This window comes from Salmo salar, chromosome ssa15, assembly GCF_905237065.1.
Source record: "Salmo salar chromosome ssa15, Ssal_v3.1, whole genome shotgun sequence".
NCBI classification, from domain to species: Eukaryota; Metazoa; Chordata; class Actinopteri; order Salmoniformes; family Salmonidae; genus Salmo; species Salmo salar.
In genome coordinates, this window is record NC_059456.1 from 94,469,091 (window position 1) to 94,484,318 (window position 15,228).

Sequence of the window (15,228 nt, forward strand, 5' to 3'; positions counted from 1 at the left end):
GTTGACGGAGGAGGTCATTAGAGGGCCGGGTAATTAAAGGGGAAAGCTACACTCACCCCCAGCGGACTCAGGCTACAACATTCACCACACAGAGAGAAGAACAAGTTATTAGCCAGGTCGTTAAAGGGATAGTTCTGGATTTTGGCAATAAAGCCCGACCTGCTGGCGGCTCCGGAGACGGGCTCCAACAACCAACTGTATATGTGCACGCAAGAAAATAGGTCATGCTGCAGGCAGCACATAGAGAAGGAAATAACTGATAATTGATCACGTGGTGTAAGAATGAATGCAACGAATTGATTGAGTTTTAATGATGGACAGCCTTGTAGAACCAAAACACAGCCTGCCTCTGATCAACAAACATGGAAGGCTCAAGCATTCCGACAAGAGCCGTTCTCCATCTAGTCCGGTTGCTGCCACAACTAGACCTGGTTTCAAAAAGGTATCAACAACTAGATTTACATCCAACTGGCAGATTCACATGCAAATATATTTTTAAAATCTGGATAAAAACAATATGTTTTGACTTGTTGCAAATTAAAAGGCTATACGTGATGAAGTTGTGCACAAAATGGGTTTCCATCGCATTTTCAACTCTACTGATGGTTCTCTCAAACAAATAAATGTGTTACATAGTTGTGACTACTCTGGTATTGGCATGTGAGCTCTAGCCAACAGAGCGCAGGTAAGTACAGAGCGCACATATTGCCTACATGAGATTATTATGGACAAAAGTTCGATTTTTTATTTCTTAAAGTGGCGATAATCATGTCACCAGAACAAGACCCTGAATATTTTATTGGATAGGAGCATCAAGCTCATCACTGTGCACTTTCACCACCCTGTGAAGTTCATCACAACTTATTTCATCTGTAGCCTAATAAACTGCATGCTTTCCTGATGAGTCATAGTGGGAGGACCACACATCATGTCATTACATGACTCAAAGTTTACTTCAACATGTTATATCAATATTTGCGCATAATCACGTTTCCACTGACATTTCTCGCATAATTAATTTTACCTACACAAAAAAATTCTGACCTTGTCCAGCGCATGTTGTTTTGTCAACATTTGGAAAGTTTACTGGAAAATGTTCTGTTTTTATATCCCACATGTACTTTACCCACATAATGAGGTTGGATGGAACCTGGTTAATAAATAACTATATTTGTATGCATAACAGTCTTCAATGGCAGCACCAATAAGTCCCCTATGGTGAATGATAAGCTTGTGGAATCATGATTCTTTCGAGTTTTTAAGTTCATCGTTCGCCGGTCCTGCGTGCTCTAGGCATTACTGAATCAAATGAACGAAATTAGTAGAAAGATCTGTTCTTTTCACTGAAGGAGTTGAAAAGATCAGCCAGTAAAAAAAGGCCAACTTCCCATCACTTGTGACTCCCAGGCAGCTCTGTCCCTGTACATTCCCCTGACTCTAATCTGGTAGACAGGCATGCACATGTTGGAATCTGACTTGATGTGCTCCTTTTCATTTCCACAACATCATTAGGACATGAAACAGCACCACACTAGCAGCTGTAGGGATAGTTCAGCAGCACGCTGAAGCATATTCCGTTTACAGTTCAGCCAAGGAAAAAGGGTATTTTCTTTTATTAAGTAATCTCTGATTACATGAGATCTGATTCTGAACACACGAGGCAACGACAGGCAGTGGCTACAAGAGCAGTAGCCTTGGCTGCATAATACAGCAGCAATGCAGCAGGCTAGTTAGAGCTATTAAATCACACAGAGCTTCCTTTACCGACAAGGAAACAGAACCCAGACTAGATATATGCCTATAGGTTACTGGCAGAGTGGGCAGAGAAAGGAAGCATAAGTGGGACGACAGATAAAAGTCTGCAGTAGAAGTCTGATGGGACAGCCAGGTCCACTATTGGCTTTGTGAATGTGACACAGGAGATAGAGAAAGCCACAGAAAGAGAGAGCGTAAAAGGGGACAGAGAGAGGTAGAGAAAGCAGGAGAGAGGTAGAGAAAGCAGGAGAGAGGTAGAGAAAGCAAGAGAGAGGTAGAGAAAGCAAGAGAGAGGTAGAGAAAGCAAGAGAGAGGTAGAGAAAGCAAGAGAGAGGTAGAGAAAGCAAGAGAGAGGTAGAGAAAGCAAGAGAGAGGTAGAGAAAGCAAGAGAGAGGTAGAGAAAGCAAGAGAGAGGTAGAGAAAGCAAGAGAGAGGTAGAGAAAGCAAGAGAGAGGTAGAGAAAGCAGGAGAGAGGTAGAGAAAGCAGGAGAGAGGTAGAGAAAGCAGGAGAGAGGTAGAGAAAGCAGGAGAGAGGTAGAGAAAGCAGGAGAGAGGTAGAGAAAGCAGGAGAGAGGTAGAGAAAGCAGGAGAGATGTGCACTGCCTCACAGCAGTGTCTCTAGTAGAGGTCTTCTCAGGTGCAAAAAGTTGGACCCGGAAAGACAATCAGACCCGGGTCCTATAACATTTTTTTTTGTTTTTTTTTTAAGAATGGGGGGGAACGACGACAATCAGACCTAATGGTCTGACAACAGCTCTAGACCAAGACCAGCTCTAGACCAAGACCAGCTCTAGACCAAGACCAGCTCTAGACCGAATGGTCTGACAACAGACCCCAGCTCTAGACCAAGATGCTCTTCTGGTTAACCAATAGATCTTTATATATTGGCTAGGCCTTTAAGGCAATAAATTCACCTTATTCACCGCTATTTACATTTGAAGTTTGGTCCAACAGAATCGGTTGATTCCCCTAACGATACCTTTTCATGACTCAATTGGCAACATTTAGAACAGAGCAGACCCTACTTGGCAACTAGTGCTCATTCTGAGTAATAAGCATCACCTTATCCAGGTAGCCCACTTGATCTCAACATCTAAACAAATAAACAGGCTGCTGTTTAAACAGTTGGAGACAGACAGGAGGGTGTATTCATAACAGGTCAACTGTTCTACCTTGTTAACAAACAAATAGATCCAAGTTGGCTAGACTTTAAATATACAAGATTAGCTGGCTACTCGCTAGCGGTGGGCTTGTGCTTGTTTATGAAACCTGTGTTAATGTTCTATACTGCCTGCTACCAGACATTACTCAGTGGATGTGAATGGTTCTGGTTAAATTCGTAACAAAATGGCCATTTGACTAGAACGCCAGATCGGTGATTGAAAAAAAGCAGGTTAAACTATTTTGATAAAATAATGTAATTATTGGTGGGTCTTATGGTTGTTGAAGGCTTATATTTAGCCTAGGTATGCTTTTATAAGCCCTGAACTCATTAGATTATTCCTGACTGTTTGAAAAGCAGTGTACTGACCATTAATTGTGCACCAAAGCTTATTTAGAGAAAAACATCAATCGATAGATACACAAAAATAAGTTGCGTCACAAAGGCATGTAGGCCTCATGATGACCTAGCTAATGACTGGTAAGTTCAATTGATGCCATCAACAGGAGACAAAACTGGCGTCCTGTGAGCCATGACGATCCTGTGAGTGAATGAATACAGTCACAGACCAGACCCCCAGGGCCTACAGTAGACCAACAACTTTGTGTTTACCGCACTAGCTAGGCTACTTCTGGGTCCATCTGGTTTCAGCTTTGCCATGGCATAATCCATTATGTGGTGTGAAACTGTGGCTCCAGACAGAGCCGAGTGGGCCCCTCTTCATAAAGCAGCCCCAGCCCAGCTGGACAAACCCTTTACGCCCAGTCTGTCTGCTTGGCCTGAGAAATCAACCTTCTCCGCTCTCACTGGTACTACAGGACTACATTACACTGGAGTGTGACATTTGGCTAACCCAGTCGAATGGTCAACTCAGGTACATCCCAGCCCATCCTTGATATAGTTTCGCATAGAGTCTCAACCCTGTAGTCTAGGCTACTTTCACCTCTACCCATCTCACTTCAACACCATCTATTTGAAAATACTAAATGTGAGCAATCAAAGTGCACCATGTCCTTATCTAAAAACCACCCGGACGAGGAAGGAATGCAATGTTGCTCTCTGATTCTAGGAAGTTGAATGAGTCAATTAACATAACTAACTTAACAGGTGGCAGCAGACTGGAGGATATTGACATTGGCAACTTTCTCAGTCTCTCCATTTTAAAATGTTTTTGTGAGTGGCAAGTTGCAACGGGGAGATTTTTATTTATCAGGATCCCCCTTAGCCGACGCCAATGGCGACAGCAAGTCAGTTACACATACACACAACAACTAGGTCACATAGGAAAGGAGGATACCTAGTCACTTTTACAATTGAATGCAAACAACTGAAATGCATCTTTGGGATTTAACCCAACTGAATCAGAGAGATGCGGGGGGCTGCCATAATTGACATCCATGTCTTCGGTGCCCGGGAAACAGTGGGTTAACTGTGTTGCTCAGGGGAAGAACAGATTACCTTGTCAGGTCAGGGATTCAATCCAGCAACCTTTCGGTTACTGGCCCAACGCTCTAAACACTAGGCTACTTGCCGCTCAGGGGAGAGGCATTGTGCTGTGAGGTATTGCTTTATTTGTTTTGTGAAACCAGGTTTGCTGTTCACTTGCGCTATATAAGATGGAAGGTTCCACACACTCATGGCTCTGTATAATACTGTACATTTCCTTGAATTTGTTCTGGACCTGGGGACTGTGAAAAGACCCCTGGTGGCATGTGTGTGTAAGTTGACTATGCGAACAATTTGGAATTTCCAACAATGTTCCTTATAAAAATAAGAAGTGAAACAGTCAGTCTCGCCTCAACTCTTAGCCAAGAGAGTGGCACGCCTAGTGTTAATATTATCCCGCTGATTACAATGAAGAGCAAGACGTGTCGCTTTGTTCTGGGCCAGCTGCAGCTTAACTAGGTATTTATTTGCAGCACTAGACCACACGACTGGACAATAATCAAGATAAAACTAGAACCTGCAGCATTTGCTTTGTGGAGTCAAAAAAGCAGAGCATCTCTTTACTACGGACACACCTCTCCCCATCTTTACAACCATTGAATTGATATGTTTTGACCATGACAGTTTACAATCTAAGTAATTTAGTCTCCTCAACTTCTTCAACAGCAACACCATTCGTTACCAGATTCAGACGAGGTCTAGAACTGAATAAATTATTTGTACCAAATACAATGCTCTTAGTTTTAGAGATGTTCAGGACCAGTTTATTACTGACCACCCATTCCAAAACAGACTGCAACTCTTTGTTATGGGTTTCAGTGACTTCATTAGCTGTGGTTGCTGATGCGTATATGGTTGAATCGTCAGCATACATGGACACACATGCTTTGTTTAATGCCAGTGACAGGTCATTGGTAAAAATAGAAAAGAGTAGAGGTTCTAGAGAGCTGCCTTGCAGTACACCACACTTTACATGTTTGACATTAGAGAAGCTTCCATTGAAGAAAACCTTCTGAGTTCTATTAGATAGATTGCCATATCTTGAATACAGAGCTGAGGTTGAAAAGCCATAACACAAGTTCTCAACAACAGGTTATGGTCAATAATGTCAAAGGCTGCACTGATATCTAACATTACAGCTCACACAATTTGGCTTCCCTCCAGGCCTGAGGACAAAGATTTTCCTCTAGGCTCAAATTAAAGACATGACAGATAGGAGTGGCTATAGAGTCAGCTGCCATCGTCAGTAACTTTCCATCTAAGTTGTCAATGCCAGGAGGTTTGTCATAATTGATCAATAATCATTTCTCCACCTCTCCCACACTCACGTTACAAAATTCAAACGTTTTTTATTCTACCCCTTTTTCGTGATATCCAATTACGATCTTGTCTCATCGCTGCAACTCCCAACGGGCTTGGGAGAGGCGAAGGTCGAGTGACGTGTCATCCAAAATAAGACACGCCAAACAGCGCTTCTTAACACCCGCCTGCTTAACCTGGAAGCCAGCCGCACCAATGTGTCGGAGGAAACACTGTTCAACTGACAATCATAGGCAGCCTGCAGGCTCCCACCCCGCCACAAGGAGTAGCTAGAGCATGATGAGCCAAGTAAAGCCCCCCCTGGCCAAACCTTCCCCTAACCCGGACGACGCTGGGCCAATTGTGCACTGCCCTATTGGACTCCAGGTTGCAGGCCGGTTGTGATACAGCCTTGGAAAGAACCTGGGTCTGTAGTGACGCCTCAAGCCCTGTGATGCAGTGCCTTAGGTTGCTGCACCACGCGGGAGGCCACAGAATTCTAACTTGCAATATCTTTTCATATAGAGAAGAAAATATCACAGAGGAAAATAACTACACACGCCCAGCCCTTCTCTACTATGCCTCAAGTGGAACAATAATGTTCAAATGATTTTGAATCTGAAATAAACTTCACCCTCTCTCAACAGTTTAAAAAAGTGACAAATCTGTCTTTTTCAGTAAGTGTAACAACCAGGCGGTGTAACCAACAACACAAACAAGTCTAGCTAGTTGCTATATAGACTAAAGACACCATATGCCAAATTCCAACCAATATTAAGTCATTTATAATGCCTTGGATCTGGTCATCAGCTTCTCTGAGCAGAAGGGCGCTGGGGGGAGGGCATAGCAGGAGCCTGAAAAGACCCCCATTCGCAACATTTCCATCACAAAGAACCCAGACTTCAACTTTGACTTCTGTCTGGGTCGGCTGAATGGACGGCTGGTGTCGCACCACTGCCAGTTTTCACTTGGCTAGCGTAGTGGTGGTCACAAAACATATTTTTTACTCCGGAGATTAACAACTTATTTACTTATTATATATATATATATATATAAAAAATAGCACCCTCTCTGAGGAATACATAGTCTGGATTCCTGTATCAAGTTCTCTTGGTTGATGGATATACATTATTTCAGTTGAGATAGCTATTAGAGACACATACAATCACAAAAACCTCTAAACGCGTGACTATGGGTCTTTCCGTTTCTTGTTATATGCGGAAGAGCCCCCCCCCCCATCTATTCTAATCACGAGCCGCCAGTCGGTTGTTTAGTAAACACCGCCGCTCACAGATAACTGTAGCGTTAACGTCAACAGAAACGTGTGGCTTCTTTTCAAGACATAAACATGAAGCAATGTTGAAATGCACAGACTACATTGTTAGCCTGGTCCCTTTGTGCACACCTGATTAGCAAACTAGCCAAGCAGCTACAGCAGCTCGAAACAGACGCAAACATGTTTCGTTAGCGAGCTACATCGACTCACTCACACGTTAATCACATTTTCTATTTATATAACCAGCTAAGCAAACCAGAAGCATGGATTACAGAAATACACGTGCCGTGTTTCACCGGCTGAGTTATTTAACAAGTAGTAGTAGCTATAATGTGTTTGCGGTTTACAAATCCTAGACAGGTAGCGCCATGATGATCGACAGGCGATGCCAGCCAAGCCATTCTCCCTCTCATCAAACAAACAAAACATACACGAAGACAAAAGCCAAAGGGGCCACACGTAACCATTTCACTTACCATCACCGATGGCTACTAACCCAAACAGGGTCAGTAACGTGAGAATGATTTGTTTTAAAGCCATTTCTTCAGCATTCCCATCGCATTCGGAGTGTGGTATTGTAAACACCAGTCAGACCTAAACACACCACAAACCATACAGCCACCGCCAGACAGGCGAACTTCTTCTTCTTCTTTGGGTTTTATTGAGAACTACAAGCAAAAAGGTGTATTGTCGCCTCCAAACGTGTGGGATGAAAATAAAAGACAAAAAGCCAGGCGAAGTGATGCAGACAGCGTAGTTAATGAAATGGGTGTGCATTCGGTTTTAAAGGGGTGCGCTCTTACTGGTTCCAGCCCCTTTCTTATGGTAGACCCGAAGCTGGACTGATAGGGTTGTCTGTGATGCAAATTAATATTCTAACTGCACTGAATGATTTTTGATAAATTCTACACGATTTAACAATTCGTGGTATAGGATTCAGATATATTACCTGACTGGACTATTTGTCACATAATGTATCAGGGCACTTACTGTATCTTTTAGTAGTATTTTAGGTTATTTGCCCTCATGATGAAAAAGCCACTGTGAAAAATGTTAACATTTTGGGCAAGTACCTATTAGAAGATTTTGTGAAAGATAATTTAGTCAAATTTACGGTCTAAGGCACTGCATCTCAGTGCTAGAGGCTGTCACTACAGACCCTGGTTCGATTCCAGGCTGTATCACAAACGGCCATGATTGGGAGTCCCATAGGGCGGTGCACAATTGGCCCAGAGTTGTTAGGGTTTGGCCGGGGTAGTACGTCATTGTAAATAAGAATTTGTTCTTAACTGACTTGCCTAGTTAAATAATAAAATAAACATGGTCAGGCTCATCAGGGATGCATTTGGCAGAATGGTATATCTCTCTCTCTTGCTGCTGTTACCACCTGGCCCTTTGCTAGTGCTCTCTGTTCTGCCCTGAAGTCTAATAGTGTCTGCTTGGTCTCTACAGACAGCAGTTGTATATCTAGCTGTTATCAAGCTGTCCCAATTAATCTGCTCATTTCTTCAGTGTACGCTAGCGTGCGCACACACACACGTCTGCTGGTCAAATCCTCCTTCTATCAAAGCCAGCCGAGCCATTTGGAATTGGACAGGGAGAAAGACATGAGAGGGGCTCAGCTCACTCTCTCTCTCTCAAAAGGAGAGCGGAGCTTGGCCTTTGATACTTGAACAACCCCCTTCTACGGTGTTAAAAATAACCAGCTCTTAATCTGACTGCATGGCCAGACAGACAGACTGCGGCATGGAAGGTATTATCTCTCTGGAGTTTGGTCAACACCAGCCACACACACACACACACACACACACACACACACACACACACACACACACACACACACACACACACACACACGCACACCACACACACACTAATGCATGCATGCATGCACACACATGCGTGTGTCAATAAAAAGTTTGGACACACCTACTCATTCAAAGCTTTTTCTTTATTTTTACTATTTTCTACATTGTAGAATAATAGTGAAGACATCAAACTATGAAATAACACATATGGAATCATGTAGTAACCAAAAAAGTGTTAAACTGTAAGGGCTGTCTGAAGAGAGAGTGGACCAAAACTCAGCGGAGTTAGTGTTCATCATTTAATATTTAATTGAACAATGTGAACACTATACAAAAACAAGAAAAGAGAAAACCGACAGCCAACAGTCCTGTCAGGTGCAAACACTAACAGAAACAATTACCCACAAAACCCCAACGGGAAAAACATGCACTTATGTGTGACTCCCAATCAACCACAACGAACTTCAGCTGTGCCTGATTGGGAGCCACACACGGCCCAAAACAAAGAAATACAAAAACATAGAAAAAGAACATAGAACACCCACCCAATGTAACACCCTGGCCTAACCAAAATAAAGAACAAAAAACCCCTCTCTATGGCCAGGGCGTTACAGTACCCCCCCAAGGTGCGGACTCCGGCTGCAAAACCTGACACTGAAGGGGAGGGTCCGGGTGGGCCTTCTTACGGCGGCGGCTCAGGTGCGGGACGTGGCCTCTGCCCCACCCTTGGCGTCGCCCTCTTAGGTGGCGCACCTGGCCGCGCCGAAGGTCTGGTGGGCGACCCTGACTTCGCCCGGCTGGCGGGCGACCCTGGCTGCGCCCGGCTGGCGGACCACTCTGGCAGATCCGGCACGGCGGGCCACTCTGGCAGATCCGGCACGGCGGGCCACTCTGGCAGATCCGGGCAGGCGGGCCACTCTGGCAGATCCGGGCAGGCGGGCCACTTTGGCAGATCCGGGCAGGCGGGCCACTCTGGCAGCTCCGGGCAGGCGGGCCACTCTGGCAGCTCCGGGCAGGCGGGCCACTCTGGCAGCTCTGGCAGCTCCTGACTGGCGGCCGGCTCTGGCGACTCCTGACTGGCGGGTGGCTCTGGCGGCACCAGACTGGCAAGGCTGGGCTGACGCACTAGATGCCTGATGCGTGGGGCTGGTACAGGATGTGCCAGTCTGGGCACACGCACCTTAGGGCTAGTGCGGGGAGCTGGCCTGGGGCTCCATCCTCGCACCGCCAAACTGCCCTTGTGCCCCCCAAAAAATATTCTTGGGGCTGCCTCTCGGGTTCCCTTACCAGCCGTGTTCCCCGGTCCTCGCCAGATATCCTCCGCTGCTTGGTCCTGGTATGGTGGGTAATTCTGTAAGGGCTGTCTGAAGAGAGAGTGGACCAAAACGCAGCGGAGTTAGTGTTCATCATTTAATTATTAATTGAACAATGTGAACACTATACAAAAACAAGAAAAGAGAAAACCGACAGCCAACAGTCCTGTCAGGTGCAAACACTAACAGAAACAATTACCCACAAAACCCCAACGGAAAAACATGCACTTATGTGTGACTCCCAATCAACCACAACGAACTTCAGCTGTGCCACACACGGCCCAAAACAAAGATATACAAAAACATAGAAAAAGAACATAGAACGCCCACCCGATGTAACACCCTGGCCTAACCAAAATAAAGAACAAAAAACCCCTCTCTATGGCCAGGGCGTTACATAAACAAATGAAAATGTACTTTTTAAATATTAGCCACCATTTGCCTTGATGACAGCTTTGCACACTCTTGGCATTCTCTCAACCAGCTTTATGAGGAATGCTTTTCCAACAGTCTTGTTGGAGTTCCCACATATGCTGAGAACTTATTGGCTGCTTTTCCTTCACTCTGCAGTCCAACTCATCCCAAACCATCTCAATTGGGTTGAGGTCAGGTGATTGTAGAGGCCAGGTCATCTGATGCAGCACTCCATCACTCTCCTTCTTGGTCAAATAGCCCTTACACAGCCTGGAGGTGTGTTTTGGGTCATTGTCCTGTTGAAAAACAAATGATAGTCCCAGATGGGAGGGCGTATCGCTGCAGAATGCTGTGGTAGCCATGCTGGTTAAGTGTGCCTTGAATTCTAAATAAATCACTAACAGTGTCACCAGAAAAGCACCCCCACCCCATCACAAGATGGGAACCATACATGTGGAGATCATCCGTTCACCTACTCTGCGTCTCACAAAGACACGGCGATTAGAACCAAAAATCTCAAACTTGGACTCATCAGACCAAAGGACAGATTTCCACCGGTCTAGTGTCCATTGCCTGTGTTTCTTGGCCCAAAAAGTCTCTTCTTCTTATTAGTGTCCTTTAATAGTGTTTCTTTTGCCTGATTCACACAGTCTCCTCTGAACAGTTGATGTTGAGATGTGTCTGTTACTTGAACTCTGTGAAGCATTTATTTGGGCTGCAATCTGAGGTGCAGTTAACTCTAATTAACTTATCCTCCGCAGCAGAGGTAACTCTGGGTCTTCCTTTCCTATGCCGGTCCTCATGAGAGCCAGTTTCATCGTAGTGCTTGGTTTTTGCGACTACACTTGACGAAACTTTTAAAGTTCTTGAAATGTTCCGTATTGACTGACATTCATGTCTTAAAGTAATGATGGATTGTCGTTTCTCTTTGCTTATTTGAGCTGTTCTTACCATCATTTTACTTGTTCTTTTACCAAATAGGGCTATCTTCTGTATGCCACCCTACCTTGGCACAACACAACTGATTGGCTCAAATGCATTAAGAAATAAAGAAATTCCACAAATGAACTTTTAACAAGGCACACCTGTTAATTGAAATGCATTCCAGGTGACTACTTCATGAAGCTGGTTGAGAGAATGCCAAGAGTACACAAAGCTGTCATCATGGCAAACATGATTCCATATGTGTTATTTCATAGTTTGATGTCTTCACTATTATTCTACAATGTAGAAAATAGTAAAAATAAAGAAAATGCTTTGAATGAGTAGGTGTGTCCAAACTTTTAACTGGCACTGTACGCCTGTGTGGGTGCATGCATGAATGTAAGAGTATCTGTTTATGTATGAGCAGGAGTTTGTCCCATTATGCATTTCTCTGGAAAAGTAAATATACAGTAGGTCTGGGTGAAATATCTGCTGATAGCTCCTTGTAGAGTGGCATCCTGCCCCGGCAATTAAGACTGATATAAATCCAGGCATTCACAGTGCCAACTGACACTTACAAATAACATCTGAATAGAACAAATTAAAATCAAAGACAAAGTGAATATGCAAAATATGCAAAAAAAATATGCAAAAAAGATGCAGATTTTGACAATATTTTTGATTGTTTTGGATTGTAGGCCAATGCTGAAAAACTTAGCTGAAGACTACTCCACTGAACCAAAGGGATCATTCATTTGAGTCAAAGATGATCTATATAGTGTCTGGTGCCCTCTGGTGGACAATTATGCCCTTTTTCCAACCAGCATAACAGCTCATCTTTTAGTAGCCTAATTCAAATGTAATTTCAGTGTGAGGTGAGCAGTATACAAACACATTTCAACCATTTTAGGTTAATAAACATGTATCTATGGATAAATGAAATACCCTGTAATCGATGTAATGTTTTTTATTCCCTTAATGTTGAATGGTAGTGATGATAATGATAGTATTTCTACGCTGAAAGTATTGCATATATCATTTCAGATAAAAGACAAATAGAAATACATAAATATCTTAATATACATAGGTACTTTAACTTTGAGCAGCTTTTACAGTAAATTCAATGCTGGTGAAAGATACATTATTCTATTGTTAGATACAACTAATTCATTATCTCTGGGCATATACTATGATCATGAGTAACACATTATCAGGGTACTGTTTATGGTCAGCTCTAAAGGCTTCCAGGATATACAAAATCAATGAATATGTATAGATTCTGTATAGTGCATCAAAACAAATAAGGCACTAGCAAGACATTAACGACCTCTTGCAATGATCATTCTGATCATACATCACGCCTCACTGATCCAAAGGCGGCACGTCCATCCCCAAAGCATCACAGGATAAGGCTATAACAAGGACCAAACTCTGATGATCTCTGTGGGCCGCTAGGAGAAAACAATGTCCATGTTCTATGGAAGTCCTTTCAGTAAACTCTTCAAAAATCCAAGTCCTCATTTGTCTATGCTTATGCTTGTCCCATTCCCGATCTCGCCAAATTAATATGCCAAAGCAAATGCATACAATTCTTCTATCGTATTCCTGATTAAATGAACCAGGCAGTATACAGAAGGTTGGTGAGGGCCTTTTAGGAAGAGGCACCAGAAATATGGGACACTGAGAGTCTTACATAGTAGCAAAGGATATAGATAGTCTCTATAAAAGACTATCAGCCCTATTGTTGGTGTGCTGGTTGTAGTCTTATGTTATGGTCTAGACGTCCTGCTTGTAGTCTGGAGTTGAGGCCTACAGATCCATTTTGAGTTTCTCTGTGGGGTAGTCATGGTCCTGGTCCAGCTTGGAGAGGGTCTTCCTGACACGGAGAGCTGTTAGGCGGGCTGGAGGGCTCTGGAACCAACACTCCTTCATTATCTTGGTAATGGAAGACAGGATCTGTACACAAAGAAAGAGAGAGAGACCCACCATAAAATCACACTGTTCTATCACTGTACGTACAGTAGAAAGTCACTATTATACCTTTACTATTGGTGGTGTGTGTGCACGTGTCTATACACTGACTGTACAAAACATTAGAAACACCTTCCAAATATTGACTTGCACTCCCTTTTGCCCGCAGAACAGCCTCAATTCGTTGGGGCATGGACAACAAGGTGTCGAAAGCGTTCCACAGGGATGCTGGCCCATGTTGACTCCAATATTTCCCACAGTTGTAACAAATTGGCAGGATGTCTTTTGGGTGGAGGACCATTCTTGATAAACACAAGAAACTGTTGAGCGTGAAAAACCCAGCAGCATTGCAGCTCTTGACATTCTCAAACCGGTGCGCCTGGTACCTACTACCATACCCCGTTCAAGGGCACTTCAATCTTTTGTCTTGCCCATTCACCCTCTGAATGGTCACATACACAATCAATGTCTCAATTGTCTCAAGGCTTAAAAATCCTTCTTTAACCCATCTCCTCACCTGCATTTCGCTACACTCGCAATAACATCTGCTAACCATGTGTATGTGACCAATAAAATTTGATTTTGATTTGATTAAAGTTGATTTAACAAGTGACATCAATAAGGGACCATAGCTTTCATCTCGATTCACCTGATCAGACTATGTCATGGAAAGAGAAGGTGTTCCTAATGTTTTGTGCACTCAGAGTATGTGCATGTGTTTGTCTCACCGGGTGGGAGTGCAGCCTGTTGTGCATACTGGGTCTTTGCTTGTCCATACACACCACCTTCTTCATCTCCTCAAAGCTGGGGTCAGAGGGCACCATGTCAAAGAAGGGTGGACGGTACTCTTCCACTATCCCTGGAAGAACAAACACAATCACAACTGATGAACACATGTTACATATACAGACAGTACCAGTACATCTACATCTTCATTCTAAAGGAGTCAGCCAACATTCCATCTTACATAATGATGACTGAGGTGGCAAGGATTTGGTGGGAAAACTACAGACACTGTGACACAGACACCATGACACTACCTACCGACACCATGACACTACCTACCGACACCATGACACTACCTACCGACACCATGACACTACTGACACCATGACACTACCTACCGACACCATGACACTACCTACCGACACCATGACACTACCTACCGACACCATGACACTACCTACCGACACCATGACACTACCCACCGACACCATGACACTACCTACTGACACCATGACACTACCTACCGACACCATGACACTACCGACACCATGACACTACCTACCGACACCATGACACTACTGACACCATGACACTACCTACCGACACCATGACATTACCTACCGACACCATGACACTACCTACCGACACCATGACACTACTGACACCATGACACTACAGACACCATGACACTACCGACACCATGACACTACCGACACCATGACACTACAGACACCATGACACTACATACACCATGACACTACCGACACCACGACACTACCGACACCATGACACCATGACACTACCGACACCATGACACTACCGACACCATGACACTACCAACACCACGACACTACCGACACCATGACACTACATACACCACGACACTACCGACACCACGACACTACCGACACCACGACACTACCGACACCATGACACTACCGACACCATGACACTACTGACACCATGACACTACAGACACCATGACACAACCGACACCAGGACACTACCGACACCATGACACTACCGACACCATGACACTACATACACCACGACACTACCGACACCACCGACACCATGACACTACCGACACCATGACACTACCGACACCATGACACTACATACACCATGACACTA

General features: G+C 44.2%; 2 protein-coding genes across 5 annotated transcripts in view; both read right to left on the reverse strand.

The window, feature by feature from the left end:
• The window catches only part of acv1b (Activin receptor type-1B), a 32,147-nt gene that overhangs the window by 15,526 nt on the left and 1,393 nt on the right, over positions 1-15,228 (reverse strand). The window contains exon 1 of one of the 4 annotated variants that reach the window (XM_014147036.2): positions 7,415-7,755. The exons of 1 other annotated variant lie outside the window; for it this stretch is intronic. In XM_014147036.2, the coding sequence (XP_014002511.1) occupies positions 7,415-7,478 (64 nt within the window). In that variant the 5' untranslated portion in view covers positions 7,479-7,755. Of the gene's footprint in view, positions 1-7,414; positions 7,756-15,228 lie in introns of those variants that run through there. 2 more of the 4 variants (XM_014147037.2, NM_001140568.1) reach the window with 2 other exon arrangements.
• Positions 12,350-14,459, reverse strand: LOC106572672 (activin receptor type-1). The gene is made up of 2 exons (XM_014147053.2): positions 14,097-14,459; positions 12,350-13,353 (listed from the first exon to the last, which is right to left on the reverse strand). The coding sequence occupies exons 1-2, from the start codon at positions 14,262-14,264 to the stop codon at positions 13,207-13,209; spliced, it is 315 nt and encodes a 104-aa protein (XP_014002528.1). The 5' UTR covers positions 14,265-14,459; the 3' UTR covers positions 12,350-13,206.